The sequence below is a fragment of the Pelmatolapia mariae genome, linkage group LG23 (assembly GCF_036321145.2).
Source record: "Pelmatolapia mariae isolate MD_Pm_ZW linkage group LG23, Pm_UMD_F_2, whole genome shotgun sequence".
In the NCBI taxonomy this organism is placed as follows: domain Eukaryota; kingdom Metazoa; phylum Chordata; class Actinopteri; order Cichliformes; family Cichlidae; genus Pelmatolapia; species Pelmatolapia mariae.
Window position 1 is genome coordinate 26147201 of NC_086246.1, and position 14045 is coordinate 26161245.

General features: G+C 40.2%; 2 protein-coding genes across 3 annotated transcripts in view; one reads left to right on the plus strand and one right to left on the minus strand.

The window, feature by feature from the left end:
- Positions 1-554: 554 nt before the first annotated feature.
- Positions 555-6955, minus strand: LOC134620261 (nuclear receptor subfamily 4 group A member 2-like). 2 transcript variants are annotated; one of them, XM_063466328.1, is made up of 8 exons: positions 6782-6955; positions 6653-6695; positions 5676-6499; positions 4420-4549; positions 4161-4318; positions 3854-4053; positions 3561-3739; positions 555-1442 (listed from the first exon to the last, which is right to left on the minus strand). In XM_063466328.1, exons 3-8 carry the CDS (start codon positions 6492-6494, stop codon positions 1183-1185), a joined length of 1746 nt encoding a protein of 581 aa, XP_063322398.1. In that variant the 5' UTR covers positions 6495-6499; positions 6653-6695; positions 6782-6955; the 3' UTR covers positions 555-1182. The 2 variants fall into 2 exon arrangements, with proteins under 2 accessions (XP_063322398.1, XP_063322397.1); XM_063466327.1 differs by having other exon boundaries at positions 6653-6698.
- Positions 6956-7514: 559 nt separating this feature from the next.
- Positions 7515-14045, plus strand: part of gpd2 (glycerol-3-phosphate dehydrogenase 2 (mitochondrial)) — a 35988-nt gene continuing 29457 nt past the window's right edge. Inside the window, exons 1-2 of the mRNA XM_063467124.1 lie at positions 7515-7631; positions 12363-12469. Coding sequence (XP_063323194.1) covers positions 12368-12469 — 102 coding nt within the window. The 5' untranslated portion in view covers positions 7515-7631; positions 12363-12367. The remainder of the gene's footprint in view (positions 7632-12362; positions 12470-14045) is intronic.

Sequence of the window (14045 nt, forward strand, 5' to 3'; positions counted from 1 at the left end):
GAGGAGAAACGCTGCTCATATTACTTTTACTTCTTTTCATCTTACTGGCAGGCGTTAGCATCCATATTTACTGTTTCCTGCACGAATCGTGCAAATTTTGCATAAACTGTGTTGCAGCATTTCACACAAATGCAGCCAGCTACCCATAATGTGTTAGTATGGGTGAGTACTTTATGGCATTTATGCATGCATAAAAAATAATAAGCAAGGAAAAATTTTATAATTGACTGATGGAATTCCTTCCAATAGTGGTTTAGGTATCTTTTCTCAAATTAAAAAATTTGCATTAATACGAACTAACACGTACAGAAGGAATGAGCTTTGCATAAAAACAATGTGACATAAATTTGGTCTATGCAATAAGTAAGTACATTTAAAAATGCAAACTTACATTTAAGTTTGAAAACATAATTCAAATTTAACAGCAAAATAAAATAATTGAATCTCTTTAAGAAGCCATTTTACATCAGTAAGTGTTAGAAAATTGAATTAAATGTTATATATTGTAATTAGAATTGTTATTAAATTAAATATAACATTTTTAAAGGGACTTTGCATTGCCTCCGATTAAAAATCAAATGTCCAACCATAGTTTCAAATAAATGATAGAAGGCCCAGCAGTCCAGCCAGTGTAACTTCATTAAGTCTTTTATTTATGAAGGTGTGGACAATGACATCTTACTCTGAGAAGACAACAGAGGTTAATGAATATTATTAATCACTAATAAACATGATGGGACGCCTTGTCTCGTATCAAAATGCCTTTTTACACAATGAGAAGCAGGAGAAAGCGTAAAATAAAGTCGTCTGAATCACTTGCAGACGGGCTCATTAAATCACACTGTACAGAGTAATAATGGTACGAAAAGCTTATTTCAGTCTTGCAATGAAATTAATCCTTTTTTTCAAAGTCATCAGCATGCTTCAGAGACGTTATATTTAGAAATTAAGTGGTCACAATTCTTGGATTAAATTGCTTCCGCTTCTCATTTCACTTGTTCTCATCCCAATGTGATCTTCTGGCTCGGTATAAGTTTTTAAAAATGTTTTTGTTTCTTATTTTTTTGCGCACAACATCCAGATAGTCAGCAATTATTATCGGGAACAAAGCAAAAGAGGTCTTACAGTGTCCTCGGCGAGAAAACCACAGAAAAACGTCCCCGTGTGTGTCCTCTCTTGTCTCTAAAATGGCAACGTGTCGAGGAATAACTTATCTATGATGGCTGGCGGCGGCACCAGATCCTCCAGCTTCAGGTAGAAAATCCTCTGCAGGCCCTGGATGCACAGAGTGCGAAGTTCCGGCAGCTTTTCCAAAAGTCTGGACAAATGATTGGACCAACAGCTCGAGCCTCCATCCGTGCTCGTCCCGCCATCCTTCAAGCACCTGACCACGCTGCTCTGTAGCTCCTCAACTTTCTTTGGCTCCTTCAGTCCATGCCGCTCTGCAGAGAATTAAATAAAAAATTTACTAACTTTACAAAGTTAACCAGGAAATATTGAATTCTTTTATTACCTTTTAACTGGTGCTACAATAATTTCATTAAGTAAAATTACTACTTGTAAATCAGACTTTTGGTAGCTACATTCATCTCAAGGCTTTTGTTCTAAAATAACAAAGAATGTGAACTTTTTAAAATTCAGTTTTATCAACCAAATTTCAACCATTCAATTCATCTTATAAATCGCATATTTAAGATTGTTTTGCTTGGGTATAATTTTCAATCCTTTTCCAGTCATAGCTAAGATTTTGCCATGCTATCTGTTACTGTTGGTTAGCAAATAGGTTTGACTAATTATATTAATAATTTATTCAATTAATTTTAAAGCCCACTTATCGGGCCTCAACTTAGCTAACAAACTCATTTGTCTCAAACTTTTAGCTATTTCAACTAGTTTTCTTTTACTATTTCAAATTAGCTTTAGCTAGTTTTTCTACCCAATTACTTTTAGCTAACCTTTTAGTAGTCATGTTTAGCTAATTATGCTAACTATCCATTAATTTTAATAACATTTTAAAAACTATTTATCCCATATTAAAAAAAAATTAATTATATGAACCACATTTCAACCATTATCATATAAATTGTAGACTAAAGAGATTTTTTAGGTAGAGGTAGAAGGTTTAGGTTTAGGTAGAAGTGTCAATGCTTTTCCAATCATTACTGTTTGTAATGTTAATTAGCTGATAAGTTCAGCTAATTATAGCAAACATTTATCCAATAAATTTAATTAAACATTTTTTGAGCCTCTAGTTGTTGCTAACAAATCTATTTAAACAATTTACTTTTATCAATTGTTTTCTTTATTTTAACCACTTTTTAAAAAAACTAATTACACTATTAAATTACCTTAAACTCATTATTCCCCAAAAGTTTTTGTTTTTACCATTTTTGTTATTTTAAAAGATTCTATGTAATATTACGTCTTTGCTTTTAGCTAACTTTAGCTGTTGTCTTTACTTTTTCGCAGTCATATTTAGCTAATAGAAATGTATCCATTACTTTTAAATAATTTTTAAGATATTTATCTATTTTAACTAGAAAGTTAGTTATTATAATTTGCTAACTATTTCAACCATAATTAAATGACTAACAATTTATCCATAACTTTAATGTCCCATTTATCCATAACTTTTATCAAAACAAACAATTGTTTTGTTGTTGTTTGTTGTTTTTTTTTCACTATTTCCAGCCATTACCCTTTACTTTGGGCTAATTACTTGGAACTTTTAGATAACTATTTAAACTAGTTACACTAATTATTGCACTTATTGTTCTACATGATGTCACAAATTATGTAAAATTGCACACCTTTTGCGAAGTTTCGCATATTATGTCTACGCATTTTTACTTGATCAGAAGAAAATGCTTTTGATTAGGATTACATTCAGGGTAAGTACCCTAAATCCTCAACTTGGCAAGATAAAATGCAAAATTGTGATTTTAGATAACAGGAATTGTTTTAGCTATTTTTTTCTATTATTTTTAACTGTTTCAGCTGATTATAATTTAAAACATTTCTGCTAATGTCTTATCCAGTTATCTGTCATTTCACATGTTCAGATGTTACCACTGACTCATCAAGAGGATATCTTTTTTTCTTACTGAAATCTAATCTTTCTTTATTATTTAGAAATTACTTAGTTGAGCTACAAGAAAATTGGTCAATCAGTATTGCAGGTACCATTGACTGGAAAATAGTCATGAGATAAGACAGAGAAACTAAATCAATAACAATCAGTCCAGCTTACTTGTCATCCCTTAAACATGTGGTTCACATTCAGGAAAGTTTATCCTCAGTAAATTAAAGCTTCACATCCTGGCATGATTTAATAATGTGACTGATTATACTATACTAATACTGTTCTTTTATCTTTATTTTGATTTTTCTTTTTTTAAACTGGAGCTGTGTTAATGACAAAAAAGATTGTAAATGGTAACATTCCCATATTGAACACTATCAAAATAGATAATCCAGGGTCACTTGAATGTAGCATTTATCAGTTATGTCTTTAAGCTTTGTAAATAGCATGAAGCGGAAAATGTTCTTGGACGTCTCACCGGTGACCAGGGCGAGGGTGCATATACAGGAGAAGGTGGAGACGTCCAGGTTCATCCTCTGCAGATTGGCAGAAAATTCAACAATGCTGTCAATCCATTCCCCAAAGCCCCGCAGACACTGGAGCCGGTGCCACACTGACCCGTCACAGAAGATCAGTTTCCCTTCTTCTGGGTTGGATCTGAAATGTTACAACAGCCTGTGGTTAACGTGTGAAGCTGGAGGGCAGAGGTGAATAAATAAATAAGTAAATAGGCAAATAAATTCTATATAAAATGTGTAAAAGGTTATTTACCTGTACGACAACCGTAAAACAAAAAGTTCCAGGAAGGCAGAGTAGAAGAGAAGGTCTTGGTCGTGTTTAGGTAGAGAGGTGAAACCCGGGATCTTCTGCGCCCAACCCCGAATAACCTCTATCGATCTGGTCAGGAGGTCATAAAACTGGCGGACATGCTGAGCATCGTCTCCTGGGGGACTTCCTGGATTCTCTTTAAACTGCATTTAAAGGTCACCGGTCGGATCAGATTGGAATGAAGGAGGATACCGATGATTATAACTCTACTATGTCTTAGTCTTTTATCAACAGTGTCAGTTCTACTTACTTTGGAGTAGTCCAGGCGAGAAGGTGGAGGATTGGACTCCACATGCGCCCTGATGAGGGCGCTCAGGAGGGCGCTTCCAGGTGAGGAGGCATCTGGAAGAGCTCTGGGTTTGGACGGCAAGCGACCCCTTCGACCTTTCAGGCTGTCTGTCCTCACCACTGCAGAGGAAAAGATGAAGAGGGCGACACTTTTCAGCTCTGACCTCCTAAACGGCACCAAGAATAATGGTTTAAGAAGCTTTTTGGCTCTATCAGTTTACCTTCTTTGACCATTCCCACTGCGAGGCACTTCTGGAAACGGCAATATTGGCATCGGTTCCTTCTGCGTTTGTCCACAGGGCAGCTTTTGGCAGCCAGGCACACATACTTGGCATTTTTTTGCACTGTGCGCTGCACAGAGAGAAGAAAAGTCTGAATATTACTCTATATACATTTTGAAAAATGCAATCCTGCACTTTAATAGGTTCATGGCTCTCGGGCTAAGGTGTGGTCGAATTTACATCAGTCTTCTTCCTGATCCAGCAAACACACCTGATGGTTAAAGGACTCTTTGGTTAATAAAAATCTAACTTGTTGGTGTATTTCTTAAAACTTAAAACAACTTTCAGTGCTCTAAACACATTTACCACTTGCTGCTGTTCACTAAAATTTTACACAGTACCATTTCTTTTTCTTATAAGAATCCATTTTAGGAAATTTTCTTGTAAAAGTTTCAAATTAAAGCACAATTTCGGACTCTAGAAACGTGTGCTGGTGGATTAGTCTGAAATATGGAGCCATATGGATCTTTTAAAAGATCTAATATGAGAAAAAGGAACAAAAAAAAAACGGTCCCAATGAAAGAAACAACAAGAAGAGACATAACAATAGTAATAGCGGACTTTTTTTGTAAACATACTGTCATGACAATACAACTCGGAGGGCTCATTGTTAAGAAACATACTTTTGAGCCATTTTAGAAAGATAAGAAAGGTAAAAGTAACCTAACAAAGGGGTTAAATTGTTCCTTCAAAATTAACAGCAGCACTCTTGCTCCTGTGGGCCATCTGAGGCACTGAGCAGTCGGACAGGCAGGTCTGGGTAAATAGAGGGTCGTGGTCATTCATAATTTGGAGACTGGCCCCGGGGAATCTCCCAGTGAGAGACGAAGGGGAAGGTTTTGATTCACGGCACGTTGGTGGCCATTTTCATACAGGACCTTTGCGACGTTTAACGCGCGTGTCAAGAGACCAAGAGAACAAAACGTGCCTCTGGAGTCTAATGTCCAATTTAGAAGGCCGGTCAGAGCTCCCCGGGGGAAGCTTTATATTATAGCCAATTACTTGGAATTAGAGTTGCATTATGGGATATAATTCCCGTGGGTGTGTAGTTATTTTTTCATCATATTTTCACAGAAATGTTGGAAGACTTTTGTGCTTTAAAAAAAGGGAGTAAATATCCATAAAAAACAACTTTCAGATCTTCAGAGTTTCCTTTAAAACTGCAGATTTGTATTTAACCTTCACTGAAAACAAACCTTGAAGAACCCCTTGCAGCCCTCGCAGGTGCGCACTCCGTAGTGCTGGCAGGCTGCGTTATCCCCGCATACCGCGCACACCCCCTCTGAGCTCAGCGGTCCTCGGCCGGGCGCAGAAGAAGTCTGGTATTCCATAAAGTGGTGGCCGTGCGCGAGATGGAGTGGGTGAGCAAATCCAACACCGCTCTGTTTGCCCAGGCCAGTGGAGCCCAAAACGGTGGGTGTTTCCAGCTGCTGGTGCGCCAGAGCTCCGTCAAACTTCACCTGGCAAGTGGATAAACTCTGGCCGTCGTGTTGCGCGTGTTTTAGGGACAGCAGGGAAAACCTGGACAGCGCGTTTTTCCTGTGCGCCGCCAAATAGTCCTGCCGAAAGCTGTACAGGGAGCCGGAGTCCTCCCAAATGTGTCCCGACGGAAGCTGGAAGTTGGGCGTGAGGGAGGAGTGCGGGGAGGGGGAGCGGTAGTAATAAACGGGGCTCGGGGAAGAAAGGAGCTCGTCTGACTGGTGCGCGGGGTGCTGATTCGGCTGATAGCGCGGGCACCCGTGCGCATCCTCCACCTTGACGCACGGCAGCTCCCCCTGGACCTGCATCTGAAACAGACACGGGGGCTTTACGTCGTACCCGGAGCCGTAAGAGTCCGCCAGGGGGCCGAAGGTGGGGCCCGAGGCTCCAGCCGACACTTCACTGTTAGTAAGATCCATGCTGAACTTGACAAACTCCGGAGTGAGGAAGTCGCAGCTGCGCTCTCCGCCGGAGCTCTGGGAGGCTGGGCTGGCTCCTTGAGGAGACGAGCCGCACTGGGTCTGGACGCACGGCATGATCACTGCAACAACACACGCAGATGATGAGACGTGTTTAAAAGTGCGATAAAGTGATGCTCTAGTGAGGCAATGTCGCTGGAATTCACCGTCAATGCTTTTTTGTTGATATATTTAATTATAATATTTTTTTTAAAGGTGGAAACAAGCAAACTCACCTTACAATTGATTTTCCACAACCTCCTATTGTGCCCCAAACTTCTCCTGGCACGAAACAGAAACAACAGATAATTTGTTACCGAGCCCAGTCCCCCCATTTAAACTCAAAAGAGTAACATTTCCACTACCTTAGATGTGGATCCAGTGCGGGAGGACGCTGGTGAGTAATCCCATCCCTACTGTGTTGCCGCTCGTGGATCTTCTGAAGCTCTCTGGCTGTATGGACAGAGCGATGGAAATGACTGTTCACTTCAGCCACTCTTTGGCTTTGCAGACTGGCTGCCAGTGGCACCGACAATGTGCTTTTGTTTACGTGCTTACGCGCTCCAAACCCCATTACGCACGCACTGGCCACAGAGGGGTGGTGTGAGTGAGTGTGTGTGTGTGTGTGTGTGTGTGTGTGTGTGTGTGTGGTTAGAAAGCGGCTCAGTGAATTTGGAAATTATGTTTATAATTAAGTTTAATGTAGTTTTAATAGATGTGCGGCTGCAGTGGGGGATTCAGATTTGACTTATCTAGTGATAAACGTGTGTAAAAGTATATAAAAGTACACTTTTTATGTAGTTTTTAAACACACAAGAATACTACTACACATACTTTAATCTGCAGGGTGCTTGGTTTACTTATATGTGCACGCCTTCTGTCCTAAATAATAGAGGAAACGACAGCTGGCGGCAGCTCTGGCTCGTTATTATTATCCCCAAGGAGGATGAAGAAAAGAGCGGAGTTGCGCAATCCTGCCTTTGCCTTACATCAATTTACGTGGCACCGCCTCCACTCGAACCCAATTGGACGCTCTCAGCCGAGCTCCGCCCTCCGATTGGCTCTCCCCGACGTCGCTCGACGTGCCCGCCGGGCTTCCTGGTTGTAGCTGTCAAGCGCTCACTCAGGCTACGGTTTGGATAGCTACCGATGCCCCCAGTCGCCGCCCTGCATCGCCCCGAGCGACTTTTATCCAGCCACGAAGCACCAAGTCCTGTAAGTGGGAATGTTTGTTGTGTCACCCGGTGATTTTCGGACATTTTAAAGCCGCTCCAAATGATTGGCTAACCCGTGTTTTTCTTTTCTTTCCCGACCCCAATAAAGGAAAAAAAAAGCAGAACATCTGCGAATTTTTCTTCGCTAGCCGCTGTAGGGCTGAGAGACTACCCTTCAGTTTTATCGTGTTCGTGGAGCTAAACACGGGCCATATTTACGTGTCTTTTTAGGCTATTTAAGCCCGCATGAACGGCTAAATATTTCACACACCCTTTGAAATGTATGTCGCCTTTTCTTCTTCTTCTTCTTCTTCTTTTTTTTTTTACAACGTAAAGGCGAAGGTCGATAGTAATTTCCCCCTCAAAGACCACACCGACACTGATCGCTTACATTTTGATCCACGGCAGGACAACAGTTAAAGATCAAACCGACTTCCTCTTGTGTGGCCCGGCGTACCTGCATCGGTATACCACCACCTGCTGTTAAAAGCAAACACTCCCAAGTAGGACATTTTGAATTAAAAGAAAAAGCCACAAATTTCACGTGTTTCTTCATAAAAATCACCCCCTCCTCCTCTTCCGGATTCATAATGAGCCTGCAGGCTGCTCTAAGTGAAAGCTGGTGTCTTTCCCCAGTGACACGAAGAAGAAGAGGCTTCTACCTGCCAGTAGTGGCATGAATATGGTGTGCCATGTTAATAACGTAGAGTTTAAGAGTCCTAGTTGCTTCACTCACAAAATCAGGGGTGTCAAACCTGAGGCCCGGGAGCCAGAATCGGCCTGGACTCCAACCCGGACAACTTTAAAAAGCATGAATGAGGGTGTAAATTTTGGCCTTTTAACTATATTTCAAAGGTTTTAGCTTTATCTTAACTGATAAACACCTCCCACATGGCCATTCATGCTACACCAAAGTAAATAACTATGTAATAGATTTTTTAGTGATGATAAAGTTTGTTTTTTTGTATCTACCAAAAATGTTTTTCTTTACAATGGATTCAATTACATTAAATGTTGTTTATATAGGGACAAATCACATCAACAGTTGCCTGAAGGCGTTTAATAAAGGGTATTAAGGATATATTGTGTATCCATTGTACACATGGCTGAATTTACACATTTATTTCTTACAGTTTAAGCCCTTGCATTTTATTTTCTTACAAATTAAGAATCGTGGTGACAGATTTCTTTCATTCATCGATCATGCACTTTTCCTTCCCTTGTATTAAAATATCTCAAGGGTTAAATTAGTAGTTAAACTCGTTGTACTGGTCTAGCCCATTTCAGGTCAAAGTGAGCTGTATCTGACCTACGATGTAAAATTAGTTTGACATCACAGCACTAAAGGAGGCACCGATTGTGAAAGTCTGGGCTAGTGCTCATGTTTTAAAATACCAGATTACCCCACACAGCTGGTGCAATACCATGTCTTTGAGGGTTTTTAGTTAATTGGTATAATTTATTCCTGTCTGTGAGAAACAAACTAGTATTTAATCTTTGAACACGTAGCCAGCACAAACATAGCATGACATTCGTACACTTTTGGAAAAGATTTTTTTCTTTTTGAAAAAAGAAAAAAAGTGGAATGATGAAGCGACCGATCTCATTGCGAAACTTCAGGCTGATTATTTTCATCGTCACTTTGTTGGCGTCCACATTATGGGGACCAGTGGACCACAAATGGGACCTTAATCTTCAAAATTAGCATCATGTTCTTTTAAGTAATGATTTAAACTTGTGATTGGGACCATAAACATATTAGAATAGTGCTTACTGAGGCCATAGGTCAAGGAAGACCTATCAGGGCTGTCAGATTTGTTTTTGAAAGTAGGAAAGTCGCCCCCTGCTGGACTTTTGGAGGCAATAAATTGCACACTGAGCTAAATTTGTCAGACTCACCTAGTCTTAATGCAGCTTTTCACACAGATTGCGTAATTTAGCCAAGTTAAAGTTAACATAGCGAAATTGTGCTTTGTTAATTGCTAACTGGCTGTTGGGTAATTGCTAATAGTTAAACCCAGTCAACAAGTAAGATGGCATTTACTGATGTACTCTCTCTGGGTCTGTCCCTTGGCTTCTTTCCATCCAGGCTTGCTTGGAAACTTTCAAAGGGAGGCGCTGTTTAGATACCACACCGCATCAGCTGGCTCATTTTGACGTGAAGGTTCAGAAGCTCTACTTCGACCAAAATCTTTTTTTCCAAGACTGCTTGAAGTCCTGTAGGGTCCATGCGTATTTGGTACATTGTGGTGTAATAACTAGAAGATAAAATGCAGACTGGAAATGGACATTTCAAGCAAAATGACTGTTTGTTTGATGTCTTTTGAACATGTTTTATTCACCCAAACAAAATTCAGAAGAAGGCAAACTTCAGCCTGACTTATAGGTGTGAAAAAAGTTCATACTGTTATTAATTTGTAGTTGTTGTTTTGAAAGGAAAAGTTTAGAATTTGGTCAAAAGTTGGCAGTAAAAATAATAAAAGACAGCGTTTGTGTGGCTAATGTCTGGCTGCCACAGTGGTATGCTACATGTAATAGGTCATTAATTACAGCAAACTGCTTGTTGACCTTTGGGCCATCTGCTTTATTAAAATGCATTAGAATCTGCTGCGGTGCACTGCGCTCCCTGGAAACTTGTTTTTCGGCGTACGTTACAGTAGGAATGCAAATACTTTACTGGGGCTCACCTGATGGGAATTGAAGCTTGTGGGCCGGCATGCAGAGCGATGTGTGTCACGTCGTGCTCGTTATGGCACAGACTCATTATCTGAATATTAAAGAGTCAACAGCATCAGATTCATTGGGGATCAATTTTAGTTGCATTTTATTCAAGTATTATTTTCTCTGATGTAACCTGTAAAACCTGACCAGATGAGTTTTAATTATAGTTATTTACTGCATGTAACCTGGTTAGACTTCATACTTCCTTTGTCAGAGAGCTGAAGCAATTATGTTTTTTGGCATGTTATGCATTTGATGCTAAAACTTTCCCCAAGTTCTGTTTCTTCTTTACCGAGATTTGCTGCTTTTTTTTTTGTTAAACATCAGCACTTACTTTTTGCTACCCTTTTATACACCAGATGATCGTGTAATGTGAGGCAGTAATCGATGGGTAGGTTAATGATGAAACTGTTCCTTCTATTGTCCCTTTTTACACAGGTAGAATTACACTTAGTGGCCAAAGGTTTGTGGACATCTAAACGATTTACTGATATGTTCCAGTAGAAATGGAATTTGGATTCACAGTCAGGGTTTTTCTTGATTGAGAGTGAGCCTTTTTGTTCCACATATACATATAAATATATTATAAATATGAGTAACTAAAATCCATACTTGTTAGAAATAACAGTGGTCACCTATTTAGCTCACCAGGCAAAATATGTTTTTTTTTCTTCGTTATTTAAAGCGTAATAAATAAATAAACCTGGTGGTTTTCCTTTAGTGGGATGCCAAAACATTTTTGAGTGGTCAGGAAAAATGCTGATATTGTTGTAGAAATAAGCCGTCACATTAGGATCCACATCGAATTGAACATGTGGACCCTACATGTCACATCTCACCTGATAATCTTTAGCTTTGTTTGAAGTAAAACAGGTTTTAGCTGCTATTGCCACGGTTCAGCAGTGTGGAAGGCAAGAAGTTGATCCCAATGCAAGACTCAGGAGACAGGACTTGATAAAATCACAGCTTTATTGATAGCAGTCCATTAAAAACAAAAGGCCAAAAATATGCTGAACAGGGAACTTACTTGGAGGAAAAGTCAGTGAGTGCTGGACAGTGAAGACACACTTCCATGTGGGGGAGGACGCGACAAAAAACAGAGAGAGACTCCAAAAATAAATCCGCAACAGGTAACTAGGGAGATGGGAAACAGCAGGGAACACAGCTGCAATAAATCAGGTAAAATAGGGAAGGTAAAACTCAATACGAGGTACACAAGACTATCAAAATAAAACAGGAAATGGCTAACACTGAGACGCACTAAGACATGCAGACTTGACGCAAATAAGCAAACATAGAAACACGATAGAAACAGAATGAAATTCCAAAAAGGGGAAAGCCAGACAACCACAGGAACCCAACTAAGGAAACAGAAAGACATCACAAAAATGGTGACTAAATATTACAATACCAAGAAGATGAAGTGGAATATAAAGAGAGACTGTTGACAGAGGATAAAATAAATGATGAGGGAAAATAGCAAATACACTGATGATTTTCAAAAACAAAAGGAGCCACTAAACCAGCAGAGAAAACACAAAAGCCATGACAGCTGTCATCAAAGATAAAATCAACCTGAGTGACTTCCTAGGATCAGGTCTGTGTTTGCATTTTTAACAGGACTTAGAAGAGCGCCTGAAACTTGAAGTTTTCACAGCTCTTCTGGTTTTCCTCCACAGTTTGAACGCCCTGCTGGGCAGCAGTTACTTATGAAAGCGTGCTGAATGTGTTAATCCTGCTCTGCTGGATACACATAATGATTTTTCAGGAGGTTTAGCTAACAGTATTTTCCTTATTGATAATTTTGCCAGTTGTTTTTTCTGATACTTTATATGTCACATGGCAAATAAACTTGTCTCTTTCATCCTGACTTGCAGCTTTTGGGCCCTCCCACATTCCCTTTATTTGCATACTACCTCACAGACTGGCATGCCTGGCATGTCAAAAGCCTGCTAACCCGGGCATCTCTGCTCTCTCTCTGTCTCTGTCCTGCCCTGTACCTTCGCTGCAGGGCCGATGGCGTTCAGGAGGGCTCTGAAACGGACGGCCCTTGTAGGTGGCGGGGCAGTCGCCACGGCGTTTGGCCTGTCACAGCTGATCGAGTACAGAAAGACACAGGTAAGAAGAAAACTCGCTCCAACAAATGTTTGCTTTCAGTTTTGTTTTGTGCATGGCTAGGACATCCACGCAGATGGTCTTTCACTTTGCATGGAATAGTTAGTTTATAGTTTGTGAGAGCTCCTTCTCCTTAACAAAAGAAAAAGAAGAGGCAGACGTCTGCTTTTTAGGAAGGGAGTGCCATTCAGGGCATGTCCTGTCTAGATGTTGGAATGTGTTTGAGGTCTATTGGGTGTGTTTTCAGTCTTTGTATTTGATGCTTCACCTGCTGCTGTGCAGGAGGTCGTGATTGGACCTTGAGCTGCACAGAAACGGTGATTACAAATAGTATAATTGGCCACAGCAGCATTGGGTTTTACAGTGTTGTTAGGCTGTAAATGGAAGTAATCACCCTCACACTCTGCTTCCTCCACTGGTTCACTGTCTACCCACTCGCCATGGAGGTGTGGCCATTTTAGCATTTGGCCTTTCAACATAAAGGTCAAGCGCCTGTCACTAGCCTTTTTTTATTTTGTGCTATAATGGGAATATTGACCCCCCTCTCATTATTATGCTCTTTCCAAGAGTTAAATGAGAAAATTGATACCACTGTCATGTCACTTCTCTGAATATGAAGCTACTTTTAACAACCAACAAACTTAGCATAAAGACTGAAAGTTAGGCCAAAGCCACGGTTCTCAAAGTGTGGCCTGCAGGCCAGTGGCGGTCCCTGGTAATTGGCAAGAATCCTCTGCTGTACATTTAATTCATTCACAGTTTTTATCACGGTCATAAATCATACATGTAGTGTTGAAAAAGAAAGAAAGTTCACTGCCACTGGTTCCATAGAAATCAAGAAGTTAAGCAACAGCCAGGTGCTGCTAAGCAAATGCACTTTATTTTCTCATCTGCAAATGTGAGCACCTCTGAAGGTGCATAAATTCTGCTGTATGTTAACTCAATGCCACAATATTCCTACTAACAGACCTCCCAGCAAATTAAGCCCAAGGTCAGATCATGCAATACTTGGAGAAAGTGCAAAAAACCCAAGAAATGTTCATGACAGTAAAATGAGAAAAAAGACTGAACAAGTGTGGCCTGTTTGGAGAGTTGAACAGGAAAAGCCTCTTATCTCTAAAAAAAGAACTTGGCTGTGCAGCTTAGGCTTGCAAAGTTACATCTCAACAAATCACAGGACTTCATAAATGTGCCATATCAACAAAAAGACCTCATACCAGCTGTCAGCACAGTGGTGGAGGGGTCATGATTTGGGCTTGTTTTGCAGCCTCAGAGTATCTTGCAGTCATTAAGCTGACCGATCATGAACTCCTCTGTATACCAAAGTATTCTACAGTCAAATGTGAGACATCTGTCCAACAGCTAAATGTTGGCCAGATTATGTCATGTAATAGGATAATGATCCCAAGCACAGCAGCAACCTTACAAAAAAGCGTCCATTAGCCAAAAGGAAGGATGAAATGATCCACAGAGGCTAAAATCTAACACGTAATATGTTTGTTTCAGCTAGCCATACTTGTTCAGTGAAGTATGTGAGGATTGACCCACTTTTGTAGCAAGCCTCAAGTGGCCATTAAAG